This window comes from Falco peregrinus, chromosome 11 (genome assembly GCF_023634155.1).
Source record: "Falco peregrinus isolate bFalPer1 chromosome 11, bFalPer1.pri, whole genome shotgun sequence".
Taxonomy (NCBI): Eukaryota; Metazoa; Chordata; class Aves; order Falconiformes; family Falconidae; genus Falco; species Falco peregrinus.
Window position 1 is genome coordinate 33,343,338 of NC_073731.1, and position 20,123 is coordinate 33,363,460.

General features: G+C 45.7%; 1 protein-coding gene across 5 annotated transcripts; it reads left to right on the top strand.

Moving 5' to 3' along the window:
• The first annotated feature begins 3,890 nt into the window (after positions 1 to 3,890).
• On the top strand, positions 3,891 to 19,867 carry ENTPD6 (ectonucleoside triphosphate diphosphohydrolase 6). 5 transcript variants are annotated; one of them, XM_055816363.1, is made up of 14 exons: positions 3,891 to 3,949; positions 5,740 to 6,080; positions 7,446 to 7,522; positions 8,319 to 8,462; positions 9,615 to 9,690; positions 11,250 to 11,285; positions 12,446 to 12,534; positions 13,869 to 13,948; positions 14,876 to 14,940; positions 15,300 to 15,401; positions 15,872 to 16,012; positions 17,009 to 17,065; positions 18,104 to 18,216; positions 18,456 to 19,867. In XM_055816363.1, exons 2-14 carry the CDS (start codon positions 5,822 to 5,824, stop codon positions 18,543 to 18,545), a joined length of 1,329 nt encoding a protein of 442 aa, XP_055672338.1. In that variant the 5' UTR covers positions 3,891 to 3,949; positions 5,740 to 5,821; the 3' UTR covers positions 18,546 to 19,867. The 5 variants fall into 5 exon arrangements, with proteins under 5 accessions (XP_055672338.1, XP_055672341.1, XP_055672339.1 ...); XM_027794090.2 differs by lacking the exon at positions 3,891 to 3,949 and adding an exon at positions 4,038 to 4,428; XM_055816366.1 differs by lacking the exon at positions 5,740 to 6,080 and having other exon boundaries at positions 3,922 to 3,949.
• The last annotated feature ends 256 nt before the right edge of the window (positions 19,868 to 20,123 follow it).

The following is a 20,123-nucleotide window of genomic DNA, read 5'->3' on the forward strand; positions in this document are numbered from 1 at the left end:
GAGGAATGAGGAAGAATCACAGTAGAGGGCATCAGAGGGCAGCAAGTGCCATGCGGGGTTTCAGGTTAAGTGACAGAACTGCAGAGCTGCCTGTCCTGCTCGGGGTACGGGTACGGCGGAGACGTGGGGTTAAAATACCACAGCAAACACTACAGGTGTGTGGTTTGCGGCAGGCAGATAAAGGGGTTGTGAGACTCAGATCTGTAGGGAAACAAGCTTAACGTTCACTGTTGAATGATCATCACACTTTTCTGCTAAATTTATGTAAAAGGTTAGCATTATAATTTGTTCTTTGAGATGAAGGGAGAAAATGACTCTTGGATGGGAATTTGAGCTGTAGGTTTAGTTGCTGTTAACTTCCCTTAGTATTTCCAAAATATTTTTCTTCTTCAGACAATCCCAACGTAGCCTGCTGTGGGACAGGATTTCTGGCTTCCTGGACTGCTGTTAGCAGAGGAACCCCAAAATCTCCAAATGCCTCAGGGAGTTACCTGGGGTACTACTCTTTTGGACCTTAAACATGCAATAATATTAAAAGCATTACTGGTTAAGTGGCTGGGGAGCATCTGGGACCCAGGAGACAGCTGGGAACTGGGATGCAGAGCCACAGCAGCTGGGAGGCTGGTGCCTGAGCACCTGTGGGCTGCTACACCTGCTTCAGCAGCACCAGCCACAAGCTGGAAACAGGCTCCTCACCCCTTTGGATTTCCCAAACCTGCGCTGCTGCTTGGAAGAGCCAGTCCCCAAGCAGGGCAGGGGCAGCAGTGCCGAGGGAAACACGCTCTGCACAGGGAGTGTAATTAGCTATGCAGCTTTCATGTGCCACACATGTGCATCTGGGTCCACATAAGACAGCCCAAACTCCATCACTGTCCACATGTCAGCTGGTTGAACTCCTGTGTGCCTCTCTGAGGTGTGAGGAGATCGAGCATTTTCTGTAATTTAGCAGATGTTACTACCCAGCTTGCACAAAACAACATACCAATCATGTGCTGTTCATGGGTACAGTGTGCCAAAAATACTGACCTTGTATTTAGATCTACAATATAATCTTGTTACTGTCTGCAGCAGTCATGACTGAACTGGTGAAATAACCTTTTACTTACATAGTTTCTCACATTTGTACAATTTGTCTTTGACCACTATTTATTAATTCTCATTCAGAAATCCAACACAGTTGTTCTTATAAGACTGGAGTGAGAGAGATCATTTCCCAAATAATTGGTTCCCAATAAGCTGCATTTCAGCTTAGGTATGATATAATACACCAAGCTATGAATCTAAACGTGCACATATAGGTAGTATATACAATACGTAGATGAAATATTTGGAAATTTTTTACAAACCTCAGACTATATGGCCTGAGTTAATCCTAGGAATGACCACAGTACTGTGTGTGAGAAAGTCTCAGGAACAAATGCAAACCCATAAACTATCTACACTTGGTCCCAGGTCCCCAAATGAGGCAAGGGGGTTTCCAAGAACAGTCTGAAAACTGTCCCCCATGCACATAAATCATGCGTTTCACAGGAGGGAAAAAAACAACAACCCAGCATTACATTCACTTTTAGGAATCTCTAATCCTAACTGCAGCCCTGTTTATGAACGTATCTATGTTCACATGTTGCATCTGCAAGGTATTTCAACTATGAGAAATAAATACTGTACTATTTTGCCCCGGCCCTGGGCAAATGGTGTTCCTGGTAACATACTGCTCTCTGCTGGCCTCGCCTGTTTTCCATGAGGGCCTAGTGGAAAAGGGGGAAGACCACCTTGTTTTGATGGCTCTTTAATTGCATCTTATAGCAATTGGTGACAGGAGCATCCTTCATTAGGACTGAAAAACATTATATTGCTAAGGAAAACACCTAAATACAACCTAAAAACATCTTAGGATATCGCATAAATCTTCTGTCTTGAAAAAATAGCAAGTAGTCCTTGAACTTGAGTAACTCTTCCAGAAGTATTCCTGTTTTCTTGCAAAACTGAAAGAAGAAATAAGCTGTTCATGTAGCAGGCTCCCCGTTGTAACGAGCTCAGACAAGAGTGTATTTTTAAGTGTGAGGGACTGAAGTCCTGTTCTGGGTTTTGGGAAACTTTCTCCTTGGTGGGAATTTTCACAGCAGCCCAAAATCCCTGCGACAACCACAGGGTTTGAGATGGGGCTCCCTGGTCTTTCACTTTAAAGGACAACTCCAGGCCTGGGTAGCTCCGTGGCCTGAAACTCACTACCCCATTTTTTGTTGTTTCACCAAAAGGGGATCACTCAGACAGACGAAAGCTACCTGAAAACCATCTTATTTGCATTTAATTAACCTTCACACTGCCACTAAGCATTGCTGTGCTACAGCTGCTACAGCAATAACCAGAAAACCTGACAATTTTTAATGTCAGCATCTCATATTTTGGGTCAGAATATGGTGATGCCACACTGCAGACCACCAAGACCAATCACCCATGTCCAGCTGCAAGTGTCATCTCCCTATGAGTCCCAGAGATAAAGGGCATTTACCCAGCAGTCAGGTTGCATCTTTGCTGAAGTTCTCTTGTCTACCTTCTTGCCAATGGGTTTACAGCTCCTGAGATGCTGTGACCAACAGGAGTGCTACAGCAGATATTTTGGGATTAACACCTACAGAATTACCAGAGCACTCTCAGCTGTTTTTTTCCAAGCTGCTTGCAGACTCAGACAGGTTTCTGTGGAGAAACTACACTAAGTGCCAGGGTCTCGCTTACGGACTAGGAGACCTAGATGCTAAATATAGATTCTGTTGCAATCATGTCATGAGGGAGCCACAGATCTTAAAGATTTGAAGTCTTTGTGCCTTCATCTTCCTTTGCAGTATTCTCCCATTAACAGTGTGATTTCTTTTAAATATAATTGAACAACATTAAAACAGAAAAATAGTTGGAAAGATCAGTTTCATTTACCTGGGGAAAACAGGGAGTTTGATTTGAACAGTAACCAGTACTTGAAAAATGCCTGCTATCCGCAGGAATGGGAAAAAATGACTAATTCACTTTTCAAACACTGCTATGAGAGGGTCACTGGAATAAGTGACACCCTGAGAAACTCTGCGCTCATTCCTACAGTGGGGTCTGTCGGCACAAATGCCTGCGGAGCTGCAGGAGTGACAGCAAGGCAGTCTCCATCTCTTATCTTCACGCCTCATGTTTGTTTGCTGCTGTTCGCTCACACATCCTCTCTCCCAAAGGGCCTCTCCTCATTCTTCCAGACTGGGTGGAGCAACAAGCTGCTGCAGGAGTAATTCTAGCTGGTGAAAGACAAATTTATGTAGGTGGAAGAAGAGCCATCAAGGAAATTACTCAAGCAGAAAAACTGCTAGAGGAACACCAAGTATGGAGAAAAAGCCCAAGTAGCTACCCAAGGGTGTCCTTTGCTCACACCTACCAGCGCTTTCTGACTCAGAACCGGACCAGACTCACAGGTGAAGAGCTCTTGCCAGGACTGGATCTCCCAGGGGGAGCAGAGGGCGCCTAGCAGGGCTGCAGGCACCTCTGGGCGGCCTTGTCCCAGGGCTAGTGGGCCTCCGCTCCCACAGGCCCGGCCTGCCCTGCGGCTGCCTTCCGCGGGACCCGGCGCCTCCACCCTCACCCGGGGGACTGTTTCTCTCACACCTTTTCCTCACATCTCTGTTTGTGCGGCATTTAGCCCTTTTTTAAGCACATTCTCCTCACGTCGGCGCTACCAAGAGGCTCTGCAGGTCTTGCGCTGGGTGTGTGTGCTTAACAACCCGCCATGTGGCACCCGGGGCGGCGCCTCACGGAAGGCACCGGGCCGCGGCGCTCCCGCTCCCGGGGCGGCCACAACGCACCACCTCTGGGGGGGCGGGGCCGCCGCGCCCGCCCGCCCCGCGCCTGCGCAGTGCGAGGGGCGGCAGCCCGCGGGGCGGGGCAGCGGCGTGGCCGTGGCGGGGCTGGCGGTGGGGTGAGTGCGGGCAGCGGGACCGGCCGGGAGTCGCGGAGGGCGCGGGCGAGGGGTCCCCCGTGGGTGAGGGCCCGGCTGCCGCGGCGGGTACCTGCCCGAGAGCCGCTGCCACCCTGGGCCGCGCTGAGGGAAGCTCCTCCCTTGCGGCAGCTCTCGGCGGCCCCGGCGGGGGCGGGGGGGCCGTCCCGACCCTTTCTCGGGCGGAGGCGGTAGCGGCGTGTGCGCCGCTCCGTGCCCCGCCTCCCGCCAGCCTCCCCGCCCCCGCGGTGCCGCCGCTGCCCGCTCCGGCTGGTGGCGCCCGGGCTGCTGCCCGTGACCGCTGCTGGCTGCCCGCGGTGCTGCCGGGCCTGCGGCACCGGGCGCTGGAGCGGCCATCGCCGCCCGCCTGCGTGCTGCCGGGGCCCGGGCTGGCTTCGCATCGCCGCGCCACCGCTTCCCCGCTGCGCCATGGCGACCGACGGTGCCTTTCCCCTGGGCTGGTCTGTTCTCGTGTATCCGTGCCTGTGGTTTTGCTTGCCTCCGGTTTTATAATATTTTGCCTTACCCTTTCTTGGCGATACGCTGTAATCACCTTGAATTTAGATTCCTCCCCCTCATGCCTTCTGTACACCTCCTGAATCCATAGCATGAGGTTACACATGTCAAAACCTTGTTTAAGTCAACTTCATCAATTGGTTGGCTTTCTGTTCTTCATTGCACTATCAAAAAAGGAAAGATAATATGTAATTTGCATACTGTTTTTTAATCATATTGGATGATGTTATGTGAGTGCTTGTAGATTTCTTGCTTTGTGTTTTGCTGTGGTTTCTTCCCTGGTATTGGAGCTGGGGGTGCATGTGTCACACTTAATTTCCTGATTCTTCCCTCTTGCCTTTCAAATGCTGACTAAACCACCATTGTCCAGTCTTCTGGGACCTCCTTCACCATGTGGGAACTAACGGCAGCAACTGCAAATGATTCAGGTTGCCCAGAGAGGGTGCACGATCTTCATCCTTGGGAGGTTTTCAGGATGCAGCTGCGTGTAGCCCTGAGCAACATGCCGGTCCCTATAGCTGCCTGTGCTTTGGGCAGGAGGTTGGATGGGTCCCTTCCCACCTCAGTTACTGTATTTAGGTTCTCTGAACTCTTCTTACTCTGTTCCTTCTTAGGCCTCAGTAGCAATGGGGAAAAGTTTTCTGCAGCTTCATGTCTTAAAATTAGCTGTAGATTGTGACGTGCTGAAGGATGATGGATATGTTCCTTCTGAACCATTGGGAAAGTGGTGTACACTCTTGCAGGCATCCAGCAGCTATGAAGGCATTTGATGGTTAGGACAGGCAACACAGGAGAGAGGGATTTTGCTGCTAGGTCCAGTTTTGCAAGCGATTCACAGATGATTCCCAGATTTTTGAATGCAGGAGTCTATGTTGTCCTACTGGGGTAAGTGTAAGCATTTAACTGCAGGTTTTCCTGGCATAGTAGAGATAGATTTGAGCACTGAAGACAGTAGCTGATATCTGCCTTACTCCAGATGCTGCAGGAACTGCTGGCATAAATTCTTTTACTTTCCAGCAGCAGCCTGTCACCCCCTGTGTGTAAGGTTTTTTTACTAGGCTGTTTGTTGCAGTGACTTACTGCTTAATTTGACTGTCATGCCCAACTTCCTTACCACAGGGTTAGTTACCAACTAACAGTTACGTATTTAACTAATGCTCAAGTCAAGTTTACTCCTTATCAAATAACCATCATACTCAGACCCTTTCATGAGGTTTAGGAAATAATACATATCTTTTCTTTCCTGTTGGATGTAGGAGTGATGTGGGAGCTACTGGTTGTGTATGAAGGACAAGAAATAAAGCAATTGATAAAGGGAAGAAATAAAACATCTGACAAATGGAAGCCATGAAGATATCAAAGCGGTTCTTTGCTTTTGGGATTTTGGCATGCATAGCTATTTATGTTGCGTACATAAAATGGCACTTGGATTCCAAATCAATGGTGGGAGCCACAGAAGGAGTTGCTGAGAGCAAGGGAGACAAACTGAACCATCAGGCAGTGACTACAGATCTCTCAGTCTTTTATGGAATTATGTTTGATGCAGGAAGCACAGGAACTCGCATCCATATTTTTAAATTTACACAGCAGCCTAAAGGTATGGCCTGCTCATTGCATGATAGATTAATTCTTCCATAACTTATGGAGCAGATTATTGACAATCCTTTTCTAGGGCTTGCTTGAAGCAACATGCTTCAGCTCTTTCTAGAGAGCCATCCGGAAGCGTACTATGATTCAGGCATGTGGGTTTGGATGAAATTATGAAAGCAGTCAACAAGCAGAAAATGTTGTAATGTCAGAATGTGAACTAAATAGCAGCTGTACCTTTAGAACAGTACCCTGAAGAAAAACAGTTTTTCATCACACTGTTTGGTGGAAGAGAGGATTATAAATTCAAACTGCCTTATTTCCTCAGATTTTCACCAAGAGGTTGCTGGCTGCCTCTAGTTTCTGGCAGTGAGCTGCTTCCCAGCTGCAGTCTGGTATAGCGTATCCTTGGCTTCAGTGTTGGATTTAAATTGCAAAACTTCACTGTTTGATTAAAGTTGCTGTGTATTCCACCTGAACAGATACATTGCTGAGAAGTGAGACAGGTGTACAGAAAAGCTCCAGTTTTCCTCTGGAGTTGTAAGCTTCATTTGTTTAGATGTTGTCGCTCCTATTTGTGAAACTTCAAGATGAAAGAACCCATATTAGTAAGTGATCTGAGGATGCTTTTAAGGATTAGCAGTGTGGTGTATGGTGTGATTAGCCTGTGGGGAGCACCTTACGTTTGCAGAATGAGGTAGTGTAGGCTTAGCTATCAAGGTGTTAAAACGCAGTCGGTTGATTTCCTTCTTTCAGTGTATTCCCAAATCTTTGCTTCTTCCTTGCCTGCTTCTCTTTAAACACAATTTGGGAATATATTGCAGGAAACTATGGAGTGTAGTTGGGTACAGGAGGAGGAGGGTGTTGTCAACCTCACGTTCTCTTGCCTGCAGGTTCACAGAATTGTCTGTACTGCAGGTTTCCAAATTACTTAGTCTGACCCCCTCTGCTGCCATTGAAAATGGTGGTAAAGCTTCCACTTGGTGTGTTTTGCTGGAGTCAAGTTTAGCCACAGCAGAGCACACTGAAACGTGGGGTGTTACCGGTGCCGTTTGGAAAGCTGCACACGGCAGGTGTAAGGGCTCAAACAGAGCTTGCACCCATCTGATGATTGTCTGATGTGCATGAAAAATATGTATATAGTGGACACCAGCACCTGGAAAACAGTTATGATACTTAAAAATGGTTTTCACAGGAGTTAGTTCCATAGTACGGGCTGTGGTTAAAGGTTGGGTGGCTGTTGGTAGTTCATTAGACAGAGAATTCAGTTGAATTCCATTAGCACATAATTATGTTAATATGTAAAAGTGTTTTCTTTTTATGTATGCAAAATTGTTTGTACCACTACTTAATGCGGAATACTGCTTTTGAACAGAGACTCCCAAATTAACCCGTGAGACATTTAAAGCACTGAAGCCAGGTCTATCTGCATATGCTGATGATGTCGAAAAGGTAATTTTGTTTCTGTTACTGTAAAAGTACATGCCCCTGGTCCTTCTGGTTTTGATGTGCCCTGCAAACCATGTCTTGCTGTGGCATAGTATGCTGAACTGTCAGTTCAGGGAAGTGTCTCCAAATGATACAAGACTACAGTAAAAGTTGGTCAGCATGCAGAGGAGCAAGGAACAGAACACATCTAATTCTGCTTGGTGATGTTGTTAATTAAGCGCAGTGGATGTTTTTCCTATCTCTGCCTTAAGAACGTCAATGCACTTAAGAAAATGACAAAAAAGCTGTGTTGGATTGGAGCAGAGCCTCCTCCAAAAATGACTGCAATTGTATTCTCAGGAAAATAGTATAAAAACCCAGGCTGAGTACTAAGTGACTTCTGTCTCCCTTACCTTCTGGCTCATGGGGATTTAGGGACTTCCTGAGCCAGACTTACACCCAGCTCATAGTGTTTTACTGGTTCCAAAGTCCTTTTTCCCCCCAAGGATTCATTATACTGGCTTTTGAACCATTTGTAGCCAAAACATTCAGTGGCAGAGAGTTCTGTCACTTTTTCGAAGTGACTCTTTGTGTTTGGTTTTGACGTGTTGCTGGCTGATCCCCATTATATCCACCAGGTCTCATGCTGTAGGAGATAGGGAGTCCTCCACCTTCTCCAGAGCCATTGTGATACTCATTTGTCTCTGTTCCACATTTACAGTGAATCTTACCTCTCATCACCCTTTTACCCTTCCAAGAAAGGCAAATCTAAAGAGTTTCTAAGATGCCTTTTTTTTTTTTGTTCTTTCTGTGCTCACAGAGTGGCCAGGGAATAAAGGAGCTCCTGGAGGTGGCGAAGAGGGAAGTTCCGATGGAGCTGTGGAAGTTTACTCCTCTGGTCCTGAAAGCCACAGCTGGCCTACGGTTGCTGCCGGGAGAGAAAGCTCAGAAGTTGCTGGATAAGGTAGTATTTCTTGTCTTTCAGTTTGTTTCCAGAAATTTACAGCAAAATTTGGTCCCTTCTGTGTAAGGTATCTTTATGTCCTTCATCTTCATGTACATGAGCCGCTCTATCATTTAACCCTGAAAGCACTGCAGAGCCACCTTGATCTCTGGTGGGGTTGATGGGAGAAATTGCGTGAGTACAAGCAGAGAGGAATGATGACAGCTCCAGATAAGCCTGGAGATGAATAACATTAACAAGTGTAATGAGATACTCCTAACAGTCACCACAGGCTTGTTCTTACTGGGCATGTTTGTTGGTGGTTTTGACCAGGATGCTGCTATAGGCTCTTTGCTCTTTGACTGGTCATGTTATCAGCCTGATGCTGCAAGGTTGCTCCGTTACATTGATTGGTTAGAATGTAAATTGTATTTATGGGCATGTTAAATATGTTGAATATTTTTAAATACTATAAAAACAACCCAAAATACTATGTTCTAGACCTTATGGCTGTGGGAAAAGTTTATTAAGTGTGCAGTAAGTACTCTTTCTAGGCAGTAATTGGAAGGAAGAAATGTGACGTGGTTGAAACCAATGTCTGTATTGTTCTCTGCTGCCTGCAAGCAGGCCTGCTCTTTTCCACACTGCATTTTAGCTGGAAGTGCTGCAGTTTTTATTTTAGAGGACTCTGGAAGCCTTGGGCTTTGCTACCTCATTAGGCTGTAGTGTAAAGGACCATTAACAGCCAACATGCTCTTGTTAAAAATGCCATTCCCTGGGGGATTCATGAAAGCCAGGGTGTCCATCTTCTGCTTCTCTCATGCATATATAATACCCTATGGCTCGCCAGCTGCAGCAAAGTGTTCTGGGTTCCCTTCCCTGTCCATGTCCATCCCTTGTTAAAGGCATTTCTGAGCAGTCTTCATGCTTGAAAACCCACACATCCATCCCTGCCTCTGGACCAAACTGCACAGCTGGTGTGTGAATTGCTGACCTTTTATAGCAGAGCGCAGGCTGATGTTTGTTGGGCTCTTGAACTTCAAACAAAGTGGTGAGTGGCAGTCAGGATCTGGCCCAAGAAGAGGAGCAGTTGTGTGAATTCGGAGTTTTTAAAAAAATCTTGCTTCCCAACTGAAAAAATTTCTCTGAGTGTAGCTTTTATGCGAACTACAGGTGAAGGAGATTTTTCAGGCCTCCCCCTTCTTTGTGCGGGACAACTGCGTGTCAATAATGAATGGAACCGATGAAGGTAAGCTAACCTGCGGAGAGCCTTCCTGCAGTCGTGGAGATTCCTGCTGCACTGTGACAAGTCCCCACTCACCATAGTGGGAACCCACAAGCAGCAGGTTTGACACAGCTTTTGTGCTGCCTCAGGCAGTGCCTGCCAAAGAGATCTTGTGCTACGTTTTCCAATTTGTACTCCTGAACTCTGTCCTGATTTTTAAGGCTCTGAGTGCCAGGCAGTTCCTCTGGGATCATCAGGAAGCCACTGTGCAGTCAGCGCTTTTGGAAAAGGCTTCTGAATATCTGCTTGTTGAGGACTGGTTTTGCCTACTGTGCTCTTGATAATGCTAGTCAGAGTTTTCTGGAAGTATTTGGTCATAATATTAATTATAAATGATCTAATAAGTGTGATTGTGAATTCAGTTTGAAAAAACGTTTTATAGAGAGGGAAGTACATGCTGAAGTAAGTTGATGCTTATCAAAAAATGCTGAAGACAGAACCCAGAATCAGTCTTGATCTAAAATAATTAGAAGAAGCGTCTAAATCCTAAGTAACTGTATGTTGAAACATGCTTTAAATCCATTTAGAAACCAAACTTTAAAAAAGCTGGAGCTGTTTGGAGCTGTTCGTGAGTTTCTTTTTTACTGCTTAATGGAAGAAAGACATTGTAATTCTTCTTTTTTGTTGTTGTTGTTTTAAAATCGTTAATAGTAGTGACAGCCTTGGGTCAGCCAAGGGTTGAACTGGGCCATGTTCCCTAGCATGCCTTGAGCTTTAACCACATGGATAAATATTTGGGTTTGTTAAAATAAGGCCCACTAATTCATCTAATTTAGGGAGAAAAGGTTTATAAATCAAGAAGACGAGTGAAACAGTACGGCACACAAAAATACTTAGAGGAAAACAGGAAAAATTAGAACACTGAAAAGATGAAAATTCTAAGTATTCAAAAGGAAAGTCGAGTGTCTGACATCAAACAAAAGCCTACCAGTGGATATTTTCCTAGAAAATGAATAATGTGAGTGTCAGTCATTTCCTTGTCTTTTAGCTAAGGACTGAAACCTTTGTGACTTCTCACCTAAGTTTTTGACCTGTAAAATACAGAGTTCTGCAGGCATTTCATATACAGGGCTTCTCTTCCAAATACCACATAAGCTCTGGTATAGAAGGTCCGTCTAATCTTGGGTTTTGACAGCTGCTGACAGTTGTGGAAACACTAGCTTTGGGGCAAGGTGGGTCAGGGAGCTCAGTGAGCCAGTCCTGTTCAGCTTTCTTGAAGGTCCTTCTTGCTTAGGTCCCAGCTAGACAGCCTTTGGAGACTTTTTATTAGAAGTCCTCCATTTGTGAAAGGGGGACAAGGGAGCTGCTGGCATATGGTCTCTGGTGTCTCTCTCTGTTGTTGGATGACAAGGTCTGGGTTTGCTGATTATTTTGTTGACAGTGCAGTTAAACTGTATGCGAAAACTTAAAAATGCTTAAAGCAGGAAGATCTTGTAATACGGCTCACCTTATTTGTTACTGTTGTTAGATAAAATGAAATGGTATGATCTAACAGCACGTCTCCTGAATCTTTTCCTTTTTAGGTATTTCAGCCTGGATCACAATAAATTTTTTAACAGGTATGTGTACATGAGCATGTGCATAAAGATATGACCAACACTGTGAAATTCATGCTTTTTTTTGCCCCTGCATGGGATTTGTTCGTGCGTTGGGGTGGAGTGGGAGAAAGAAAGATCTGGCAATAAGTTTTTGGCCTGGCCTATTTAAGTCATTAGGGTTTCGGCCATTTACTTGACAGAGTGCGGAGTTTAATCACTTTTCCTAGATCTTTAATGTAGCCTTTCTTCCAATTCACTGTAGGCTACCAGAGCATTTTATTCCTTTTTAGAGTCTGCCGCTAGCTCTGGCTAAATTTTTAATCTGGGTATTCTAGATATGCTTGGCAGCTGCACAGAGTGAAAGAAAGTGCTATGCTACTTCCTTACAGATTTGTAACATAGAAATACCACAAATGTTTACGCTGCTGAGTTAGAAAAGGGTAGCTGAAGAGTGAGGAAAAAATGAAGCTGAAGCCCTCTCTGACAATAAGTAAAGCAGTATACTGTCTGCATGCTCTGGTCAGCTCACGGTGTGTGTGGAGCAATATGGCAAGTGCTCTAAAGCTTTTTATGCTCACAGGAAATACCAGAAGGGTTAGAGAACTTCAAACATCAGCAATCATGAGGTATACTGAGGTACTTGGTACACTGTAGTCTTTGTCAGGAAAGTGTGTTTGAAGGATCTAAGAAGAACTGTGTTTAAATGAGAAGAGAGTTCTGGGCTGGCAGCAGGAAGAATTCCAAGAGAGCAGAGTATCTTAGGCCAGCTCTTTTCAGTCTGTCACCCCACTGGCCATAGGAATCTGCAAAATATCACTAAGGTACCAGGGAACGGCGGCCAAGAAAACCACATTCCTCTGTGTTACAAAGTGGTTACCAGAGTAGAGTTTGCAAAAGGTTCCTTGCATCCCCTGAAAAATGTTTAGGAATCCTAATAAACAAAGCTGCTGTAATTAGGGCATGAACAGCCACCAGAGAAATAAGAGAAACTGTCACTTGAAGATTTTCAGGTCACCCTGATAAAGCCAAAATAAGCGTCCAGTAGATAATGGTATAGTTTAGTGCTGGCTGGCAGCTGACAAATGGAGCTAGATTGTCCTCTTTCTTTACCACTGGTTTTGTTCCTAGCCAGTTTCTCACGGTGCCCACCGTGGCTTTCTCTGTTCTGTCACACATTTCAGGTAGCCTAGATGATCCGCAGAAGAGAAGTGTAGGGATGCTTGATTTGGGTGGTGGATCAACACAGATCACCTTCCTTCCACGCACCGAGGTAATGCAAACATGCACACTGTTGGGAAATGCTGGTGCAGAAATTTGTAACTGCTCAGATTTGTTTCCGTTGAAAACACGTCAGTGTGACAAGAGCCCATGCTTCTGACAGAAAAACCCAGTTCACCTGGTCACATCTGCCTTGTTGTAGTCAATCATGGAGGCACTCACAGCTCTGTGAGTCCTCTTACTCCAGCTGCATGGGTTGGTGGTGCATGTGGTGAAAATCTTGGGGGGAAATGCAGCGTTTGCCTGAGCATCTTAATCATTGACTCTCAGTCTGTGCTGCTTATAATGAAGAACTCAGAGACAATGCTGTTGATGAGTTCAGGTCCAACGTTTGGCCTATATTGGGTTTTAAGAACACAGATGCCTTCTCAATCCTTGTTTATGGTTTTCCTGAGTTCACTCAGTTGCAAATGAATGTTTTCTAAGGAGCAACTGTTATTATGCAGTAAAAAGTACATGATGATGTTTGTCATTTCAGCTTCCTGTTGTGGCATTTTTATAGGTGGTGTGTGAGCTGGAAGCCTTGTGGATGTGGTCATAAGGCTCTGGCCCAAGCAGAGATCCTGTTCATAGTAAAGCTGCACAAAAAGCAGCAGGTGGGGATGCTGTATCTAGTCTCCCAGCCTGGGCTAAGCAAGACTTCATGCTCTTTAACAGCAGAATGACAGGGGATGTGAAGGGTCCAGGATGTGGAAATTCTGTACTTGGAGATGGTTTTAAGATATGAGCAGCATGAATAGCTTAATTGCCCGAGCTTTGCTCCCCACAAACACGAGAGCTGTGCTGGTGCACTTGGGGAAGAGGCTGCAAAGTGGTTTAGATAATTACCCTTTCACGCCACAGGCTGGTCCTTTGTTCTTTGGCAAGCACAGTGATGTGCTTTTCCTCTGGCTTGTAGAAGTTCACAGCTGAATTCACTTGAGTAGGAAGTTAATGCGTGCCTGGCTTTCATATTATTTTGCACACAGTTTTCCCTAGTGGGAATCATGTGACAAGGCAGTTGCTGTAGCTTCTTGACAAAAGCAGTTAAGAGCTGGAATAAGGATTCCTTTTTAATTAGAATAACTCTTTTATACACCAGTTTGGTTGGATAAAAATAGAAATGTAACCAGTTTAGAGTCTGTCATGTGAAGACACTATTTTAGCCCCATGTCTTGTGGTTGTCTTGTGTATCAGCAGTCAAATCCAGATACTCGCAAATTCATCATCTCTCTCTGAACCTTGCAAGGGTTGTTTCACATTTTTCCTAATGTTTTGGAAGATCGTGTTGTTGATGTTTGCTGCTGCTGGCAGAAACCTTGCAGTGACGTCTTTTTCTCTCTCCAGGCAACTCTCCAGACATCACCAGCTGGCCATACAACTTCATTTCGGATGTTTAACACCACCTACAAGCTGTATTCGTACAGGTTAGTTGTGGGAAAGAGGGCCCATTGTACATGTAGAAGCTTTCTATGAAGCCAGTGAGAGCTAGGTGTTTCGCTGGAGTGAGGTCCTGGCGAATGAGTGCTGGGAAGAAGCAGAGAAACCTGAGCCACGTTATGGTGGATTAACTTTGGTGGCTGCGTGCCAGGTGCCCACCAAGCCACTCTATTGCTCCCCTTCCATCAACAGGTCAGGGGGAAGAAAATACAACAAAGAGCTCGTGAGTCAAGATAAGGACAGGGAGGTCACCAGTTACTGACATGGGTAAAACAGACTTGACTTAGAGAAGTTAATTTAATCAATTGCCAATTAAACAGTAGGATAATGAGAAATAAGAACAAAATCAAAGCCACTTTCCCTGCATCTCTCCCTTCTTCCCAGGCTCAGCTTCACTCTCAACTCTTCTACCTTCTCACCACCGAGCAGCGCAGAAGGATGGAGAGTGGGAGTTGCAGTCTGTTCATAGCACTTTGTCTTTTCCATTCCTTCCTTCTCACTGTCTTTCCCCACTCCCAGTGTTTTGGGCAGAGGGAAGCAGCTTCTTCCCACCTACGTATGCTGTGGGGTGTATTTGGGCTCAGAAAGAGTAAATTCTGTATGCTAGAGGCTGTGCTGCCTTTGAGGAGAGTAGGAGAAACATTAGAGGAGTCACTTCAGCATTCCCAGTTCTTCAAGAGCCAGGCTACCGCTGACAGCTGTTGCCTGTGCTTTTTCAAAGACAGATTATCCTTCTAGGTAAGGGTAACATGAGTGGGGGTTGTCACAGTGTTCCCCTTCTCTGTGTTAGCTGCTGACTCGAGCCATTTCACTGGGAACATGTAGAGGAGACTGGCATGTCCCAGCGAAGTTGTCAGTGCAGCATCAGAGGAAGGATGTTTGTTGTTCACAGGTGCTTTGTTATCCCTTTGCAGTTACCTGGGACTTGGGCTGATGTCGGCAAGGCTTGCCATTTTAGGAGGAGTTGAGGGAAAACCCTGTAAGTTATGGGCACTCCTCAAGTCTTGGCTCTGAGCATGGGGTACGTAGCCCTGTTGTGGGGGGAGGAGTTGTCTGCCCCCTTCACACTGGGCTCAAGGTTCCCGAGTGGTATGTGGAGCCCTGTCACCATGGCTGGGTGTGCTTGAGATGAATGCAGGAGGTGACACTGCTAGATCCCAGGAGACCTGGATTCTTGCCAGCCTTGGGGGTGGTGGTGTGTGGGACATCCGAGCTGTGACTGGGGCTTGGAGGTGCCTTGCTGAGGCTGTGGGACAATATGGAGAAGGGCTGGGGGTGAGGGATCTGAAATTAACTCCTTATGTTTTTCCCTAATGTAGCTTTGTTTTACTTTGACAGTAGGAGAAGGAGAGGAATTGATCAGCCCTTGTTTGCCACCTGGCTTCAAATCTGAATGGCAACATGCTGAGATAGTGTACAAAATTAAAGGACAGAAGGCAGGTATAGTGATCTATCACTCGTCCTATCTAGGCCAGCATGCTAGTACAGAGTAAATAATATACTGTCAGCCTCTTGCAAAGGCACTAGATTCTCTGTTTACTCTTCTGTCTGGCTCCTCTTGATGCGCTGTTAAAGCAGTTCTGCAGCTCTTTCCTCTTATGCTGTTGTGGTGTGTCTGTCCAGTCAGTAAAGCTGCCAGTAGCAATGCAGATGGAGTTGAGCAATCGCTCAACAGGGCTTTCAGAATCCTTTTGCCTCAAATGATGTGGTCCATCTCTGATCTATTGTGTACTTAGCCCCAGCCTGAGGATGGTAGGTGTTGCCATTGGAAGAAAATGCACATTTCAGTTCTCTGTGAAGACCTTATGAAGTTTGTGCAAAAGAGAGCCTGCTCCCTGCCAGGTCCTAAACAAATTGCATGCATACGTAACTCTGCCTATAATATGCTGGGTTTCTTTGCCTCCTTTTAGGTGAGCCTCTGTATGAGTCTTGTTCTAATAAAGTGGCAAAGATGCTCTACAAAAAAGTGCATAAAGCTGAGGAAGTGAAAGACTTGGATTTTTACACTTTCTCCTACTACTATGACCGTGCAGCAGAGGTTGGTCTTATAGGTACGGTTGCTCCTGGCTTCATTTCATTTTAAATGACAAATTATGGAAGAAATAGTTATGCTTATACATGTCACAATGCTTTGCTAAGCTGTCATGGAACTTGGTCTTGTGTTACACTGCTGCGCAGCATTGGTCTCAGCTGGATATTGAATACTATTTAATTTCTATAGGAGAAGGGACTGGGGCTGTGGAATAGAACCTGCAGCTTCTGCTAACAGTTTTTAAACAAACTGTCTGCATTTCAGAAATTGTTGTTGTCTGATGAACTCTAAAGCCCAAAATAGAAAAAAAGCTCTCATAATGATAAACAGATTTCTTGGGCAACTTCTGGTAATGATTTTTAAACAAACTGCATTTCAGAAATCATTGTTGTCTGATTAACTCTACAATCCAAAATAGAAAAAAGTCCTCATAATGGTAAACAAAAGTTATTGGGCAGTGAAGTGATCTTGGGTTGTGTGTTTCACTTCACCAATTGTATTTAGATGCAATGAACATTTTCAGATAATTCCACATGTATTCAGAATACATCCCATCTCTTCCAGTGGTATGCTGGTGTGTAGAAGGCTGTGGTGGTCAGTGGTAGAAAGCAGATGATGGCTTCTAAAGCTAGTGTGGACAAACAGCCCTCTCCTCAGCCACTTTGTTTTATAAAGAATTTCAGATTTAGTATGTTGCAGAGCACCACTGCCCTGTCAGTTCTGGTCAAAGGTGTTAACTGTGTTCAGATATCACAGGGCAGGGCAGCACAAATGTGGGGACAAGGTGAGAGAGTCTGTAAAGTATGTTTCTTTAGGAAACGAAGCTAAAAGTTCTTCATAAAACGAAGCTTTTAAATCTACATTAAGAATCTCTCAAAGGTTCTTTTACCTTTAAAGCAAGTGTGAGTTTTGTCATTGATTTCAATGACTCAGGGTTTGATTTCCAACTTTTATGACTTGAATCTGCAATTGCCTTTATACAAAAAAATAAAGACCACGGGTTTTTTTCTTTTAGATAAAGAGAAGGGAGGAAGCTTAACTGTCAGTGATTTTGAAATTGCAGCTAAATACGGTAAGTAAAATACAAACACATGCTAGTAATTGTGTGTAAATTCATACTCAGGTGGCAAATGTGTGACATGCTAAGAAGCCTGATTTTTTTTTTGTTTTAAGTAAATATCGAGCTCCTCTTTCCGTAGCATCTCACCAGCACTTATGCTTGTTTCTGAAAATCTCAACCATTTTTGTATTGATTCTTGCTTTTGCAGCCCACATAAGACATATAATACTTGTATTTCAAAACTCTCTCAAGAATTACTAATAAACTTCCCAGTTAACAGCTGTCTTGAAATCATGCTTTCAAAATAGATGTGGGGGATTCCCATCCTGTTAGCATAACCTGTTCTAATCTGGTTTAATTTTTCCTTTTGTCTCAAGATTTGTTCATATGCTTAATCTGAAAAGGGGCAAAAACGGTTTGTAGCTTGTCGCTTCATCAGCTGTAGAGAGAACTGCCTATGCAGATTTACAAATGTAAACATTCTTTTCTTAATACCACAAACTGAGACTTTGATCAAACTGACATGGTAAGTCACTTCTGGTAAACTTTCTGAATGACTGAACAATTGTTGCAGTTCTGCTCTCTGGACTACCATTTGTGTAACTTGTTCTGAGAAAGGAAGTGGGGTTTATTTTGGTTTTGTCTTTTCTTTTGTCTGTCTGGGGTTTTTTTCCCTTTGGTTTTGTCAACATCTCTTGAGTGCTTAAGCTCAAGAAACATAACATACCTGAGGTCGCTCAGATGTTTAAAGGCTTAAAGTAGATAGAAGAAAAGTTTGAGGCCCTTTTCATCCTTTCCTGGAGAGATACAAGAAACTGAGCTGTCCTAGGGGAGAGACAGAAAGCCTTGATCTTCCTTCCAATATGACAAAGCTTTTGTGCTTCTGCTGATGTGCGCATGTCATTTCACCTGCATCATCACAGGTTCCATCACTGCACAACTCAGCTAACAGGGGGTGTTTTATGGATTCAGTTGAGGTTTTTCAAAGCGGGGCTGATGCTAGGCCTGAGCTCACAGTGTGCATTCAGACACTGTTGTCTTTCTCCTTAGTATGCAAGACCATGGAAATCAGCCCTGGAAGCAGCCCGTTTCTCTGCATGGATCTCACGTACATCACCTTCCTCCTGCAAGAGCTGGGCTTCCCGAAGAGCCAAGTCTTTAAGGTGATCCACAGAGTGGATTGCTGGGAAAAGTGTGCAGGAGGGTGCCAAGGCGGTAGTTGCCACACGAGTAGCTTGGTCCTTGATTTGCCTTCTTGCTGCAGCACTTGCTCTGTGACTGGGGGTGAAGGGACACTGTCCCCATGGTGGTGATAACCTTCTGCACTTGCATGCTTCTCCTTCTCCCAAAGAATTGTGGTTTAACTTTTTTGTTTGGGTTTGGGCTTTCTCCCCTCCTGCAGCTTGCCCGGAAGATTGACAATGTTGAAACGAGCTGGGCGTTGGGAGCCACTTTTCATTACATCGACTCACTCAATAGGCTGCACTACTGAAGCTTCTTGGAGGCGACTTTCAGGAATCTCAGTTTTTGGAAGCCCAACTTGGAGAATCTCCTGAAGGGCCTGCTTTTGGCTTCCAGAGACCTTTGGTTGGTCATCATAAACTAGGCCCCTTTCCTCCCACCCCCTGCCAGTTCCCTCCATCACTAGTTCTTTTTGACAGTGCAGAGTGCAGTGTCTAAAGAATAAGCCTTGATTTGACGGCATCTGCAGTCAACTTGATGTAAAACTTGATCGTTGCTGAAGGAAAACCAGGACTCTGTAGGACACTATGATCTTTATGAGAAAAATGCACCATTTTGGAATATGCCTGTACTATGTGCTTGTACTGTGCTGAAGTCGCTGTAGGAAATGTTCACGCCAGAAGGAACTCTTTGCCGTCCTGATTTCAGGTGTTTTTTCCTGTTTGTCAGCATTTTTCAGTGATGATTTTTATTTTACTACTTCTGTGGTTGAAGGTGAACTTGTGTGTGTGTGTGCAAAGATGCTGACAGGCAGCAGCTTTGAAATGCAGTGTGGAAGTCTGGGCCGTGCTTTCCAGTTGCTGAAACAAAAGCACAGGAGCACTCTGGAATCTGATATGGACTGAGAGTCAGAGCCTCTGTGGCCGGCAGGGTTAAAGCCTGCTGCCTCATGTGGCTTCCGGGGCTGTTGGAAGATGGATGCTGGAGGACAACATGGGATTTGCTGGATCTGGATGAGCCAGGCTCAGGAGTTGGGTACAGGGCTGATGGTGGGTTTGATAGTTGTAGAGCTGGTCAGGATTAAGGTTGGTGAACAAGATGCAGCCATGAAAATAAACCCTGTGCATGGCTTATTGGACCTCACAGGTGCTTTTGTCTTGGCAAGGTTGGTGCAGGGCCCAGGATGAATTGCATGTACATGGTGTTTTGGGTGCCGCTTCCTGCAGATGCATCTCACTGGGATAAATGAATGTTGTGGTTGCACTGAGCCGTGGCAGGGCAGCTGCAATGCACCACTCCAGCAGTGCCCTGTACACTGGATGGGAGCAACCTCGGAGGCAGCAGGAACTGGAGGGGATGTGCTGCACTGTTTGTAATCTAACTGTGGAATTGTGTAGTGTTTGTGTGGATGTTCAGAGCAGACCCCCTTGGTCTTTTGGGGGTGCAGAAGAGACCCTGGCGAGCCAGCAGCGCCTGTCTCCGCTCATGGGCTCATGGCCACAGCTGTCCCCTTTCCCTGGGGCAGCACGAGGTGCTGCAGTGGCGCATGGTGCTGCTGCCTCTGCGGCCGAGTGTACTGGGGGTGCTTGAACCCCACTGTACTGGCAATAAAACTCCGACTGAAAATGAAAATGTGGTGGTGGAGGTGGTGTGCCTTCTAACGCCAGAGCCTGCAGGGTTGAGGAACGAGTGCCCTGATGCCATCCCTGTCCCCTCCAGCCATCCCAGTCCCCTTGCACCACCCCACATGCCATCCCCGTCCCCTTACCCCATCCCAGCCCTAGATGCTGTCCCCGTCCCCCCATGCCGTCCCTCACCCCATCCCAGTCCCCTATGTCATCCCCAGCCCCCGGTGCCACCCTCGCACCCCGCGGTGGCCGGGCGGGGA